General features: G+C 26.4%; 1 protein-coding gene across 1 annotated transcript in view; it reads right to left on the reverse strand.

Annotated features, from left to right (window-relative positions):
* Nucleotides 1-16,368, reverse strand: part of LOC113798533 (uncharacterized) — a 45,643-nt gene that overhangs the window by 5,029 nt on the left and 24,246 nt on the right. Inside the window, exons 6-11 of the mRNA XM_075819464.1 lie at nt 5,508-5,957; nt 5,260-5,407; nt 4,407-4,846; nt 4,059-4,310; nt 2,413-2,802; nt 2,146-2,298 (exon numbers count right to left, since the gene is read on the reverse strand). Coding sequence (XP_075675579.1) covers nt 2,146-2,298; nt 2,413-2,802; nt 4,059-4,310; nt 4,407-4,846; nt 5,260-5,407; nt 5,508-5,957 — 1,833 coding nt within the window. The remainder of the gene's footprint in view (nt 1-2,145; nt 2,299-2,412; nt 2,803-4,058; nt 4,311-4,406; nt 4,847-5,259; nt 5,408-5,507; nt 5,958-16,368) is intronic.

Here is a 16,368-nt window from a genome sequence, read left to right on the forward strand (position 1 = left end):
TTATTCAATCTTTTTTTCTTTTCTTTTTGCAACTAAAATCTATTAAGAATGTAGAAAAAAGTGAGAAAATTTTCGAGAAACCAAACATTTCATGAATTTTGTTTCTGCCTATATCATTTTAGATATAATTAGCCAATGGATACGGGTGTTTGTTACTCCAAAATTCATTAATAATTTCAATTTTCTTCATAATCATCATTTTGTTTACATAACTTTTTTCTTTGATGAATAAAAATCTTTTCAAATAGAGATGTAAATTACGTTTGTGTTTGTGTGCATGTGATCCATTTGATTAAGAAAAATCTTGACATGTGATTTTTCTAGTCTATTTTGAAATGTAATTTTTATGCAAACAAAAAAAACACTATATACAAGCTTAAATGTTTTAATGGATCAAGATAATGATAGGAGAAAAAGTAGAAAAAACTTCTTATGTCAAGAAATCATAGAATGATAATGAAAGATGCAAACAAAAAAAAAAATAAATAAATAAATATTAATTATCATTAGCAGTAAAAGATAGGTAAAGTGTCATACAAGAGAATGAAAAAAAGTTTTTTTTTGTTTCGTCCATAAAATTCTGCAAATTCTGCATCATCAAAAACATGTAATAAAAGATAATTTAGAATTACATCACTTTGTGCAACACAGCAACAAAATTCTTGTTAAGAATTTGAAAAAAAAATCACTAGAATGTGCGTGTAAATGGTGTTATCTTTTTCTTTTCTACTAAATTTGGTAGTGGCAACCAATTTCATACACACACATTTTATTGATGATAAACGATTCTTGATTTGAAATCGATGGTCAATTATCGTTCTCATCGTTATCATAATCATCGTTTACGAAAAAACTTTTTTTTTCTTTCAACAACTTTTTACTTCTTTGCCAATTATCATGTCATCATCACAATCGAATCAGGTCAATTACAAATCAATGGATATTATGCTATAGTGTTAGGTATGGTTTGAAACAAGTAAAACCAACTATAGAAAAATAATTGATGATGCTATTATACTATTATCAGATTCGGCTAATTTGGATTCGATTTTTTGCTTTTGGTTTTGTTTTTAGATTTTCATCATTATCCGATTTTGCCGATCTATTCGAATCTAGGAGAAAGAATCTAGAAAAATGAAAGCAAAATAAATTTGAATTTCATTTTCGGTCGTTTTCTTTCTTTGAAAATTTAATAATTTTCATTTTTTTTTTTTTTTTTTGAATCATCACCAATACTATATAAAAACTATTAAGTTGAAAAAAAATGGAAAAAACATTGAAAATGTGACAAAAACATTGAACCGAATCAAACAACAGAATGCCTCAAAACTTGTTTCGAAAAAAAGAATCGATATTAAATTCCATTTTTTTCTGGTGTCGATCGAATTTTCAGTGATGACAACAAAAAAAAAAAATAACAATTAGCCATTGGAACCAACCAAACGATGCTTGTTATCATCATCAACATTTCTATTTTTGTGGAACATAATCGTGAAACATTATGAAATGTTGCGAATGCGCATCAAAAAAAAAAACAAGAATCTAAAGTTCAAAAGAAAGAATTAATGATAAAATAATTCATTTTTGCAAAGCCAAAAATTCTTTTGTAGCATTCATTTGTTGTGCTATTCTTTGTTGGAAACGTGTATTCTTTTTTTTTTCGTTGAACGTTGTAAATTGACTTGAAAATTTATGAAAATTTGTTTGAAAATAAAACAAGAAACACATGTTTGTGTGTGTGTGTTTAGATGGCTAACACATTCTGAAATTTAATTACCACCCAAAACAAACCAAAAACACCTGGAATTTTGTCGTTTTTTACTCTGTTTGTTTCAAGAATAAATCAAAAAAAAGTTTTAGAGAATTTTGTTTTGTTTTTTTTGAGAAACTATACCAACAACAATGACAACAATGGACTAGAGTTAATTATTGTTTTGAATTTTTCGTTTTTGTTTTGTTTTCCTGCTTTGTTGTTGTTGTCGGAATTTTTTTCCCCACTGTTTTTTTCGGTGTTAAACAACTAATTATCATACACACACAAACACAATTAAAACAAATTATGAAAAATTCCATAGAAACAAGACCAAAAAGAGAAAGTTTACGAAAATATATTTTTTTTTATTTTTTGCTTTGGACAACACTTACGTAATACTGAAATGATTAGTTCGGATGAATCACCACGACCAAGTTTATTATATGCTGAACATTGATATTTTCCTTCATGTTTTCGACCTAGGCCACCACTACCACCACCATTATCGATTAAAAGTGTACGATTTTTATCCAATAATTGATATTCTAACGGAAACCAGTCAACAACAGAAAAAAATGATAATTTATTTTCGAAAATTAATGAATCGCGAAGGTGTATTTGAATGTTTGGTTACCGATTCTCAAAAAAAAGAAACTTACCATTCGATGTAAACAACATTGTTATATCACGATGATTCAATAACCAACGAATCCGGAATGGTTCAGGATTTGAATCAATAATACAACGTAATTTTATACGATCTTTGACAAATATTTTCCGGATCTTATTATTATTATTACGTTGTTTATTATTATTATTCAATATATTTCCGGTATTTGTGGTTGATTTTGTTTGATTCGGTTCTTGTTTTGAATTGTGATGATGATGATGGTGGTCGAATTGTTCATGATTGTTTGATTGTTGTTGTTGTGTTGAATTAACTATACCATTCTGATGTTGTTGTTGTTGTTGGTTAGTTTTCATCATCATCATCATCATTGAATTTCCATCAAATATTTCCATTATATCGATTGTTATATTTGGTAAATCTATAATCGATATTGAACAGCAACCACAGAATTCAATAAACCAAGTTTTTGTTGTTTCGATCCAAAAAAAAAGAAGTAGATCAGTGAAGGAAGAAGAAGAAGAAAAAAAAACGTCGATATATCACGTATCCATCATGGCAATACAATACCAATAGAAAAAAAAAGACGATTAAATATAGAAAATGACAAGAAAATGAAAATTTTCAATCAAATTGATGATGATGATAAAACAAAAGAAAAAAAAACGGAAATATTTCATCGAAACTTGAAAATCATTTTCTCTTGACTTTATTATCAACTTTTTCTTTTTTTTCTACTTCTCTTTCTTTCCATATTCTCTATTCATAGACCAAACAAAAAAAACAAAACAAAAAGTTTCAAAATCCATAAAAATATCCTTCAATATTGTACATTTGCACGTTTCATTCATTCATTCATTTTCATTTAGTCAATTTTTATGATGATTTTCTTTTCCATGGAAACATTCTGTACAAATCATCATTATAATCATCAATGATGTTTTTTATTCTGTCAAACAAACAAACAAACATTGATGATAATTTCTTTTTTTCGGGTAAGAATTGTTAAAGAAAAAAATAAGTAACAACAAAAAATCATCTATAAAGATGGTTCCCGTGGGCGTCTTAAGAATATCACATCAAAAAAAAACAATGATGTCTCATTGATATAACACTTTACTAATAATATTTACGGTAATCATTTTCCCGAAATTTTTTGTTTTTTTTTCTTGAAAATTTTCTTTATTTTTGAATGAATAGACAAGTTCTGCACACACATACACTATCTTGATTCGATGGCTAATCTTTTGGAAGAATTGGAAAGATTGCAACAAAAAAAAAAATATTCAGAATCAAATCGATTATTAAGATGAATGGTTTTTGGGGGGAGAAAAAATTTTCTTGATTTTCAAGTAAACAAAGTTATCATTCTATAGTAACTTGATGACAAAGAAAAATATCGATCCAGTATAAATGGATATAGTGATCTATTTCTTTTGTCGCTGTTGTTGTTGTTGATTTTCGAAGAAATCTTTTGGAAAATGTTTAAATTAGCTTCGGAAAAAAACTGAACAAAAAAAGAAAGAAAGAGGAAAAAGTAATCGACCATTGTCAAACAAATAGGAAAATTTGTAACAAAATTTCTGAAACATCATAAAAATTATCATCATCATCATTGTCAATGTGATTGATTTAGTTCATCGAAATCACAAAAATAAAAATAATATCCAAACTTACATTCAACAGTCAATGTAATCTGATCATAAACATAGAAATTATATTGATGATTATTTGTTGTTGAGGTGATTGACGACAATAATGTTTTTGTTGTTGTTGTTGTCATTGTCGATTTTGTTTTCGATTTCGATGATGATAATGGTAAAAAACGGTGATCATTATGAACATGTTGTTGATAATGATCATTACCATCATAATCATTATCATTATCAATATTACCATCATCATCATCATCATCACCAGTATTAATGTCTACGAAAAAAAATAAAATAAAATAATGAATGAATGAGAAAAAAAATTATAATGATCATCATTAACATATAATGGGATTCTGTATGTTTTTCTTACCATTATTATTATAATCAATAGTTTTGGATCGATTCATGTAAAAATCATTATTATTTTGGATGTTGTTTACATTATCATTATTATTATTTTGATTTTCAAATTGTTTTCGTTGCTGTTGTTGTTTGATTAAATTTTTTGTTTTTTCCGAAGATGAATTCTTTCTTCGTTTTTCCAATGAATTTATACGAAATTTTCTTTTACCATTCATACGATTAGATGATTGATGAAGAATTTCTGCAATAATTTTATTTATAATTAATCGTTGTTGTTTGTCACCTTGTTGTTGCTGTTGTTGTTGTTCAAAAGTTCCAGATTCAAAATCAAATAAATTCGATGATGGACGTAATGCCAAACAAATTAATTGACGACCATTATCAATAGATTTTAATTGAAAATGTACCATTGATTTAGTTGTCATATTTGTATCAAATATTATTTCACTATGAAAATCAAATTTCAAAACAAAACAAAACAAAACAAAACAAAAAAAACAAACATCAAACATCAATTAAGTGACTTTTACTTGCATAATATTCTAGCTGAAATTTATTTTTGCGCTAATTTGTTTGTTTAACTTGTTTTTGTCCGGTCCCAAATGATAACGAAAAAGAAAATCTTGGCTAAATAAACGGAAATTCTTCGTTTTTTTAACAACGAATCAAAAAAAAAAAAAAAAATGCTAATTACACATCGAATTAGTCTAGGATGAATAGAACTAAGCTAAAATGAAAATTTCCGGTTTTTATCTACAATTTTTTTTGTTCATTTTTTCCTGTAACACATTATCATAATGAATATTATTGTGTTTAAATTATTTTTTTTCAACCAAAATCATAATCATTTGTAAACTTACTTAACATCTAATAATGGCCGATCATGTATAAACCAGAATATTTTAGCTGGTGGTTTTGAACCCCATGTAAGACATGTTGCATGTACCATACTACCAATAGTCATACCATCACGTCTTACATCAACAATCTGTGCTTTTGTTGGATTTACTAGAAATTTGATTTTTGGCAAGAAAAGAAAAAACAAAAAGAAAGAAATTTTCAATAAAAAAAACTTTATTCTTTGATAACATCCAAAATATACACATACAATTAACATTAATTTTAAACAATTTATTTAATGATTTTGATTGTGGCACTTGTGGTGAATTTGTTGATTGACAACGAATGATTGTACCTTGATCAATACGTTCAATACGACGTATCCATAACATACTTAATAATATACGATTGGAATTATTACCGTAGGATGTTTGTGATTTTGTTGTTGTACCATTCAATGATGATGATAATGATGATGATGATCGATAAATAATTCGTTCATAAATAGTACGATTATTATTAGCAAGACCAATATTGATCACATTGAATCGTGAATCATCCGGTTTAATCTGTATTGGTTTTGTTTTTGATGATGGCATTATCGGTGATGATGGTTTTAATGTAAAATTTTTCCATTCAAATATTGTAGTACTACTGGTCATCGATGTATCTAATCGCCGATTATTCCAATACCAGTGTATTGTTGGTGATGGATTACCTAAAGAAATAAAATTGTAAAAAAAGAAAGAAAATTAAATAAGGAAATCTATGTGATCATCATCATTGTGGATTAATTTCATTTTTCATTTTCATTGTATCAACTAGATAGAAACTTGTCTCTTTCCTTGCACATTGTATCCAAACACTGAAGTAAATGAGTGAAAAATATTGTTTTAGGGTGAGAAAAAAAGATGTGTAACTAACATCAATATAGATCGATGGTCTCGGTAGTCCAACAAACAACCTATCATCAATTGTAAAACACTATTGTGAATAAAATAGTAGTGAAGATTTGAAAAATTTTCATCATCATCATCATCATCATCATTTATCATTCATAGATCGATTTTCCATTTGATAGTTTTATTTCATTTCAATTCAATTGAATTATTTCTAATGAAAAAAAAACAAAACAAAAAACCAAAACCAATGGAAACAAAAAGAAAACGATTCGAAAATGGTTTCATCAATGATGTGTTGAATGCGGTGAGGGCAAATGGAATTTTGTTCATTTTTCATTCAAGATGGACTTTTTCATTGGATCATCATCATCATCATCATTGATCATTCGAATGATGAATCATTGATGAAATAAATTCATCAATTTCCATTATTTCAATTTATTACACAATAAAATGAATTCCGAAACACACAGACAGAAAAAATATTGCCGAAAAAAAGAAAGAATCAATATAAATCGCGTGTTGAGAAAAAAAAACAAAGCAAAATTGATTCAGTGAAAAATTTCTTGAAATTAAAACAAAAAATAAAGAATATTTGTTTTCATTGTCTTGATGATGATGATGATGATAAATGTTTGAATCCGGAATAAAAATTTTGGCTTTTTATTATTATTATTATATTTTCAATATTGATAATAAGAATTCAGAATTTTTTCCAAGAAAAGTGATGCAAAATAGAGAAAAATAATAAGAAATCATCAGAAAGTAAATAATGCTCTTACATTCGTTTAGACATCATCTTTGTTCGTTTATTTTTCTTATTCTTATTCTTATTCTTTGTGCTCATAGAATATTTAATAGAATGATTCAATTCGAATGATTTCCACTATTTACTATCGTATATGATTGCGTGCTTATGTTGTTTGCCCATATTCTCTCTCCCTTTCCCTCTCAACGATTGATCTTTTGGAAAAAAATAATTCATAAAACAAAAAGATTCCATAAAGTCATAAAACCACACACAACAGAAATTCAATGAACAACAACAATATTCCGGGTTTTTTTCGTGATCATGTAATCATCATCATCATCATAAAGAATTAAGAAAAAGAATCGCTTAAAAAACTAATGTTTTTTGTTTTACCCGAAGAATCATGAAATTTTATTTTCGAAAGTTAATAAACGTAAGTAAATAAATCGAAGAAAAAAAAATCTGATTAAATCAATCACAGAAAGAATAGAGAAAAGTTTTATTCAAGTTTTTTTTTGGATTTCCACACATATCATCTTGGCAATTTTCTTTTTTTTGGTATCTGAAACAAGCCTCAAGCATCGAGATAGAAAACCCACGCACGCACAAAAAGTGTGTGAATAATGAATTGAGTGAAGAGAAACCAGGAATCAGAATAAATATCCAGAGCAATTAACAAATTGTTTGAAAGAAATCTTCCCGAAATCTACTATGCGATTCTTACAAACAAAAACACAATAACTAATGAATAAATGAACAGATAATGACAACAACAACAACAACAACAAATTAATGTAAATTCAAATCTTAATGAAAATAAATTAAATTCTGGATTCTAGAATCTTTTTGAATCAAAAAAAAAGTAACACAATCAAATAAGGAAAACGATTCATCTTCAAAATGATTCAGATAGTGAATCTCAAATGAATGTTAATCAGAATAACATGATACGATTTTCTTACCTATAGAAAGAAAATCGTAAAAGTTATTGATAACTATAGTAAATATTCATTTCAATATCATCATTTCAATGTTTTTTTTTGTTTCATCAATAATCATTATTATAAAAGTGAAGAGAAAAAATAAGGAAAAAACCACCTTTATTTTTTCATTTACAAGAATTTCTCATTTTCTACAGAACCGGCTGTTTTTCATCATGTATGTACAGAATTTATTTGTTTGATTTCATCAAATTGACATAACAGATCAGATTGTTCGATAATGACTGAACCCGAAGCCATCATGATGATGACAACAACAAAAAAAGTGTGTTTTTGTCATATCATGGTGGTGGTCATGATTTCCAATTATTTTGATCTTCAAAATTTTTTGTTAATAATCAACGACGAGAAAGAAATAAAAAAACACATCAAATAAACATAGAGGAAAACAAATCTCGACCTAAACATCAATCGATTTCAAAGAATAAAACAAAAAAAAACAACGGTAGAAAATACAATCCAAATATTTTCATGTGAAAAAACAATGTTTTTGTTTGGTTGTTTGACAAATGCAAAAAACACGGAAACGAAGAGAGGAAAAAAATTTAGCCATAATACCCGCATCGTAAAACCGGTAAATGTTGTCGTTGTTGTTGTTCAATCACCTTATTATTGACAATATAATTGCAAATAAAAAGGAAAATCTTGTACTTTTGTAAAAAAAAATTTCTAGATATATGTAAGAAGGAGAAGAACGACAAAAAAAAGATTTATAGATTCTTGTTTCGATAATGTTTCGAAAACAAATATTCCAAATATATTACCAATCGAAAATGAGAATGAATCGAATGTAAGAGACTTGTTTCTTTGGAAAATAGGAAAAACATTCACCAAACAAACCAAATAGGTGATTCTTGAAATTTTTGGCAAAAAAAAAGACAAATGAATGTTCATTATAATAATCTCATAAAGAATGTTTTAAAAAATTGGTTTAAAAATTTAAATTTTTTTTTTCAAACAAAACAAAACAAAAAAAAATGATAATCAATTTCAATCAATTTTGGGATTTTCAAGTTCAATTCTGTTTTTTTTTGAAAATGTAATAAAGATCCCCCTTACACAGAAGAAAAAAAAATCATAAATCAAATTCGAGCGAATCGAAGATATTAAAAAAATACAAACAAAAAAAAAAACAAAAAACAAAATCATTTGTAAGTGGATTATGTAAGATTGAGACCAAAAACAACAAAACAAAAAAAACAAAATGATAATGAAAAACTAGCATCAGTATTTAGTCTAATCTCACAGCCATACACACACAAGGAAGATACAGTTAACTAAACTAAACTTGGCCCCTGATAGATACACACACACACACACGTTTTATAATAAATATGGTTAAGCTTTTTTTTTAATAATCATCATTCTTTCTTTGTATTTATAATGGATACAATGTGTTCTTGGATGCGATGATGAAACAAGAAAAAAAAACATTGAAAAAATTTAATTTAATTCAATCCAATTTGAGATGTTTTTTCTTTTATATTATTAAACATGGTTTTGAACTTGTGATATATCTATGTTGTAGGTATTATGATTTGTTTCAATAAAAACTGTAAATTTTTTTCGTTTTTGTTTTTGAAGAAAATATTTTCCTTTTCCATCATCATATCAAGCCAAAACAAAACAAAGAAAAAGAATAAAAAAAGTTTGTCAACACAAACAAGCTATTTGTTATTATTAACGTTGTTGTTGTAAGACCGACTTATACAACGACCAATTTTCATCATCATCATACAAACTTGATGAAAAAAGAAAAATATTCTAGGATAAAGAGAAAAATGATATCCAGAAACCCCACAAAAAAAAACAAAAAAAAAAATAAATGCACTGAATTCGTTTTTTTTTCATCCCCAATAGGTTTTATTATTATTTTTTTCATATCGTGTGTGTGTGTGTTTGGGTTTTGAATCCAGTGAACAGAGAGAAAAAACAAAAACAAAAACAAAAGAAAAAGAAAGAAGAAGAAAAAAGTTCCAGAATCCTATAAGGATCATCATCATAGAATCGTTTAGAAATAGCTAAATATGAACCAAGTAGCAAGCCAGAAATAGATGATGATGATGGGAAAAAAACATTCATTCATTCATTTTTGTTTTCACTTTGCTTTTGTTTTTGTTTTTTTCCGTTTTTTCTGTTACAGAATTTTGTCCACCGCTGCTGCTGCTGCTGTATCATATATCTGCTATTTTGTTTTGTTTTGTTTGTTTGTTTGTTCGGAATAGGTATCAGTCGTTTATCATAAATTTTTTTTTGTTTTTGTTTCAAAAAAATATTAAATAAATTCCTTTTGGTATTAAATAGATAAAAGAACGATGATGATAAACATGAAAAGAGAAGAAGAGCAATTCATTATTTGAAAAGTTTTTTTTTTGGAAATTCTTTCTGGAAATTTTTTTTTTTGTTTTCTTGAAAAATTTCTTTGGAAAAAAATAACGTTAAGAACAACAACAAAAAAAACTATAAAATCATTGAACAAAAAGATGTTCTCGGGAAAAAAATTTAATTCTATTTAAATTTTGTTGTTGTTGTTTTTTCGTTTGAACCAAAAATTTCTCTTTTAAATGACAAAACTGAAACGATAAAAAAGTTGAATGGATAAAATATTTTTGGTGAAAAAGAAATTTTTTCTTTCGTTCGGATGGTGGAAGCAAAAACTTGAAAATTACCTATAATTATTGTTCATTGGTTACGTAACTCTGGGGCAAACCAAAAAAAGAACCTAAAGTAACGGAACTGTCGATCAAATCGAAGAATTTCAATTCCGAAAAAAATAGAATAAAATAACAAACATTTAAAATATCCATTTGTAAAAATACCGACAAACAGGGAAAAACATTAAAAGAAAATGTATGTAATGATTATGATGATGGCACTACTATAGTTTTGCCCATATAAAATATTATAACCGGCTGAGTGAAACAAACAGAATAAGAACTTTTTTTTTGGCGTACGAATACTGATACGAATCATGATCATGATCATCATCATAAAGGCAAATGGTCAATTAAAATAATTACTTCATAGATAATGAAGAAGATCATGTTTTTTTTACTTGATGCTACTTGCAGTTGTTTCATTTGGAAAAACAAAATTTCATTCTTTGGGGGGAGGGAGAGAATTTTTATCAAATAAAACAGTAAAATGATGAACAAAATACATAAAAATATTCCCGGAAATTGGTAAATTTTTTCAAAAAAAATATTCTGAACTGATGATTTTATTGTCACAAATTCTAACCCAAATGCATTGATGATTGACAGAATTTTTTTTGTTGTTCAAAGTACATTGAACTCAACATGGGTCAAAAGTCAAATGATGTTTTTTTTTAATAAAATAATTTCAGCAAAAAGATGAAATTAAATTCAAATAACAGCACATTATTTTGAAAAATAATGAATCATCATAAGGCCAAATTGGTCATGTTTTATCCATTTAAGCTAAATTGAAAAAATAAAAATAAAATAAAATCCAAACAACAACAGAATATTCTTAAGTAAAAATAAGCAAAGCAAAATAAAAACAGCGAAATAAAAAAAAACATTACACATAACGTGACATAGTTAAATGAAAACATAGAATCGGGCTCCATACACAGAATATTCTCTCTCTTGTCGAATTAACAAAAAACAAAAACAAAAAAAAAAAGACAAATTAAACACACAACAAACATTGATTCTGTTCACTTGATTTAGTTTTAACCTAATTCACACACACACACATACAAAATTCTTTCAACAAAAATTTGGTTGATTGTTTTTTATTCTTTCGTTCGTTCATTTGTTATAATAACATTATTTTTGGAATAAATCTTCGTTTTCAATACACAAACACACTTGAACATGACATCCATTCATTCTTTTTTCTTTCAATTCAATTCACACCAAATTTATTATTATCGGGTTTTTGTTTGGTTGGTTAAGATTCTTATTTGTTTTTTTTTGCTTGTTGTTGTTGTTGTTGTTTAACACTCAACAACAACTCTTGTGTTATAATTTTGGTTTAGAAATTATTATTATTATTATTATGTAATGTTTATAAGAATTAAAATTAGATTAGATTCTTATATTGATATTGTTATAAGAATTACAACAACAACAACCAAAGTAAGCAGTTCTTTTATTCTGTTTTTTGTGGGCAAATCGGGTGGTGAGGAGAAAAAAAATAACGGCAATTTTCACTATTTTCACTTTCATTGGTAATAATTACGCGTATCACGTAGTCAGATTTTCAAGGCAAGGATTTCCAGGTTTCAAGAGACAAAAAAAACGAAACGAAAAAATAAATAAATAAATAAACAAAATAACACGTTTATTTATCTTTCTTTCGACTACTTCGTTATAATTATAAAACACAATTTTACTAATTTGTTTTTTTTTGTTCTTCTGTGTATAATGGTAATTTGTTGTTGTTGTTGTTGCAAGCTCCTGATGTCAAGCCAAATCGTTACAAAATATAATCTCTTCGCTTTTTTTTCATAGTTACAAATCTTTTTTTTTCATCTATATATATAAATGTCTACAACGATTAAATAATTCATGAATAATTCTTCATTATATTCTTCAACAACAAAAAGATTCATTTTGGAAATTACATATATACAATGTGTATATGAATGAATGAATGAATGAATGAGAGTTGAGAAAATCAACCATATTATCATTCTGTTGTTTCATTCATTCATTCATTGTCTCACGGGTGTATACGAAAAAAAGTATTTTTACTGGTGTGTGTGTGTGTGTGAAGGACATTCATTATCTCTTGGTGTGTGTGTGTGTTTGTGTTTCAATGAAAATGATTTTGGTAAAGATAAATCTGTTTTGATGATAATAATAAAAGTTCGACCAAGAAAAAAAAATTGATCTCTAGGGATATATTATTCAACCTGGAAATCTGAATGATGATGATGATGATTAGCAAATATAGTGAATGAAATCATTGTACCATTATATAATTATCATTGATTATACCCGAAAAACAACAACATCCAACAAGTTAATAGGTATATAAAGATTTGAACCCAGAAAATGAATGGCAATGATGATAATAGCTTAATGTTTGTAATGTTTGTTTTTCATTTTCATTTTGGTTCACAAATGATGTCCAATGTCCAAATCAAAATAAATGTGTGTGTGTGTGTTTAGAGAGAAGGGGAAAAACTTGAAAATGAAGCCAAAAAAAATTCTATTTTTAATGTTTTATACGTGATGTAATGAATTTTATTTTGTTTTTTTTTAAATTTTACGTTTTTTTCCTGTGTGTGTGTGTTTATCATCATCATTTTTTATTATATTTTCGTGTTTTAGTTCATGAGGAAAAAATGAAGAAAAAAGAATCGTCAAAAAGAAAAAATTCTGATCCTTTTCTTCATTGCTAACTTGATGATTATTATTATAAGATGTATGTGGAATGAAATGAAATGAAAATACCAAAAAAAAAAAAAACCTTTGCAAATGAAAAATAATAATACTGGGATAATTTTTTTTTCTTTTTTGGTTCACTATGGGCAATGTTGAAGAAGATTTTTTTTCCAGCATAATTTCATTCATCTTAGTATAAACATCGAATGAATAAAATGAGTGCAAACATAGGGTCGAATCTTTTTTCATTGGAAAACGATACTTTTATTGAAATGTTGAATGATGATGATGATGACATTGTATGCTGAATAGCAAAAGAAAAAATTTCTTTAAAAAAGTTTTTTTTTCACTAAAAAATTTTCTTACAAGTTTCTTATTTCATAAGAATTGAATGAATGAAAATGAAAAAAACAGAAATCACCATTTCCGGGTTTATTTTTCTTGCATTGTCCGTTTTATACATTAAAATCGGATATGAAAAACAATCTGATAAAAAAAAAGATTTAATAATCCGAGAAATAGTGATGATGATGATCAGGAAATTTTGGGAACCAAGACAAGACAGAAATAGTGGGAAATCTTTCTGACAATTGATGAACAAACTGGAACCAAGGCTGCTGAAATTGAAATACAGAATTTCACGGAATAAATGACATGATGTGATGGACAATTATTTTTTCGATTTGAACGAACCTTGGCCATAAAAAAAAACTTGAACCAAATTTTAACCGAAAATAAAAGAAAAAAAATGTCAATAGGAAAAACAGAGATGAAACGATTGAAATGGAGGAATAAAGTAGAAATTTGACAAAAAAAAAAAATTCAGACATACATTAAAAAAAAGGAAAATGAAAAGCCATTCCAAAAGTGTAAGATTTTTTTTTTTGTTCAAAGAAACTAAGTTATTTTATTCTGGCAAGAAAAATTTCAAAGAATTTCTTTTTTGTTCAAATTCAAGGAAGAAACAAAAAATGCTGAAAAAAATATAGACATTTAAACAAACACAACAACAGTGTTTAGTTGATCTAAATGAATAAGGAAATCTTTGGAAAAATTTTACGATCATCGATCCAAAAAAAAAAAAAAAGTATTCAAGTAATACATGCAGGCAAAACATTTTAGCAACCGAACGAACATATTACATGTTCTTACCTAAACATAGAATGCCACTTTTTTTTATAAGTGGGAAAAAAATTTTGAAATTTTTCAAATAAAAAATAAAAAATGTTGTTCAATAAATGAATTGAACAAACAAACAAACAAACAGTCTAAACATTCACTCATCATCATCATCATTTTATTCTGGTCAAGAAATGTAGTTTATCTCGAACATTTCACACACACACACACACAGTGTTAAATCAGGGAGAAAAAATTTATCAGATTTTCATTTTCCATTCCAAAAAAAAAAAGAAAGAAAAGATTAGAAACATTATACACAGGATAGCAAAAAAAAAAGTTTGGACACTATTTTTTTTTTCTTCAAAGTTTTTCCATCAGAAAGAAAAAACTCATTGATATCTATGTTTATTTATTTATTTCAATGTTGTTTTTTTACTATTTTCCATAAAAAATATTATACAATTCGATGAACACACGCAAAAAAAAAAATCTTACAAATTTTTCTTCATTCCTGAATAAATGTAATATCACCACTTTATTATCATCCATCGTGTTCTGATTTTGTTTTCAAGTAAAAGATGAACATGATACACACAATGAATGAATGGAATATGATCACATCATAGCAGATTGAATGAATCATCATTCGAATTGGAATGAAATGGAATTGAATTTTTTTTTGATGGAAAAACTCTAACAACAACAAGAAACTGACCGAAGCGAAACGACGAATCGATTTTGATTTTAAATTCAGATTCAGAGATTTTTTTTTTTTTTGAATTTAAAATGTAGTGAATATAACGAAAAAAAACGAGGAAAGTATTAGTGTGTTTGTGTATATCTGGAATGATATTTTTTTACTGATGAAAAGTAAAATAGAAAAAGAAAAATGTTGATGTTAAAGTTATTTGTTCTGAAATAAATGGAATAATACAAGAATCGATATTGAAAAAAGAAAAGAAAAGAATGGACATCATTTACTATTTTTTAAAGTATAATACATTATGATTACTATCATTGATGATGTAGTAGTTTTTTTTGAAATTTTCTATCACTATATTAGTATCTGTGTTGAGTATGTGTTTATCTATTAAAAAAAATAAGATATCTACGAAATACGAATACAAATCCAATAGCATTGATGTTTCTCAACATTGAGAAACTTTTCTTTTTTTTTCTTGTTCAACGCTATTTCGGTTTATTGATTGATTAGAATAATTTCCAGAAACAAATTCGTTTTGTTTGTTTGTTTGTTTTCGAAAAATGCGAAATTTGAGTAAAAAATTTTTGATTGTTAAAGTAAAGAGAAAAACAATGATGAAACACGATAAAATCAAAGATAAGAATTACTCATTGATAAGGAAAAACACGTGTTTTTTTGGAATCGTTATCGAAAAAAAAATGTAAAAAAGGATGATGAAACTGATAACGAAAAAGAAATTCGTATTTGATAAAAGAGGTTTGAAAATGCATGCATTATTGTAAAAGTCAAAAACAAAATCGAATATTCAAATTCTGTTATCGATTGATTAAATCAGAACCATGTACATTAATTGATTTGTAATGATTTTCATATAAAAATCCATTCAATATGGATCATTTTGAATTCTCTACGAAAAAACAATATTTTCACGCTATTCACAAGCAACAAATTATTATTGAATCATTATTTTTCAAAAAACAAAAAGAAAAAACAAAAACAAAAATGAGTGAAACGATGAATCAATATGAACCAAATGATGAAGAAATGGAATTTGGTGAATATGAAATTGTAGATGAAGAAACAGAAGAACAACCATTTGAAAGTGAAAATAATCTGCAAGGTTTGCTCACGTTTGAATTCCTATTGATAATGAAAATCATATTTACGGTTTTTATCTGTTGGTCTCCACTATTTCTTTATGTAATCAAATGGATTGTACTCACAGTGATTACCGTAATGATTAGTCACTTTATCAAGTTTTTCATATTTTATCTAATACATTTTTATACA

Source organism: Dermatophagoides pteronyssinus, unplaced genomic scaffold (genome assembly GCF_027571235.1).
Source record: "Dermatophagoides pteronyssinus isolate colony J.1.1.1.1 unplaced genomic scaffold, Derpt_VIB-CSIC_2022.12 sq0004, whole genome shotgun sequence".
Lineage (NCBI taxonomy): Eukaryota > Metazoa > Arthropoda > Arachnida > Sarcoptiformes > Pyroglyphidae > Dermatophagoides > Dermatophagoides pteronyssinus.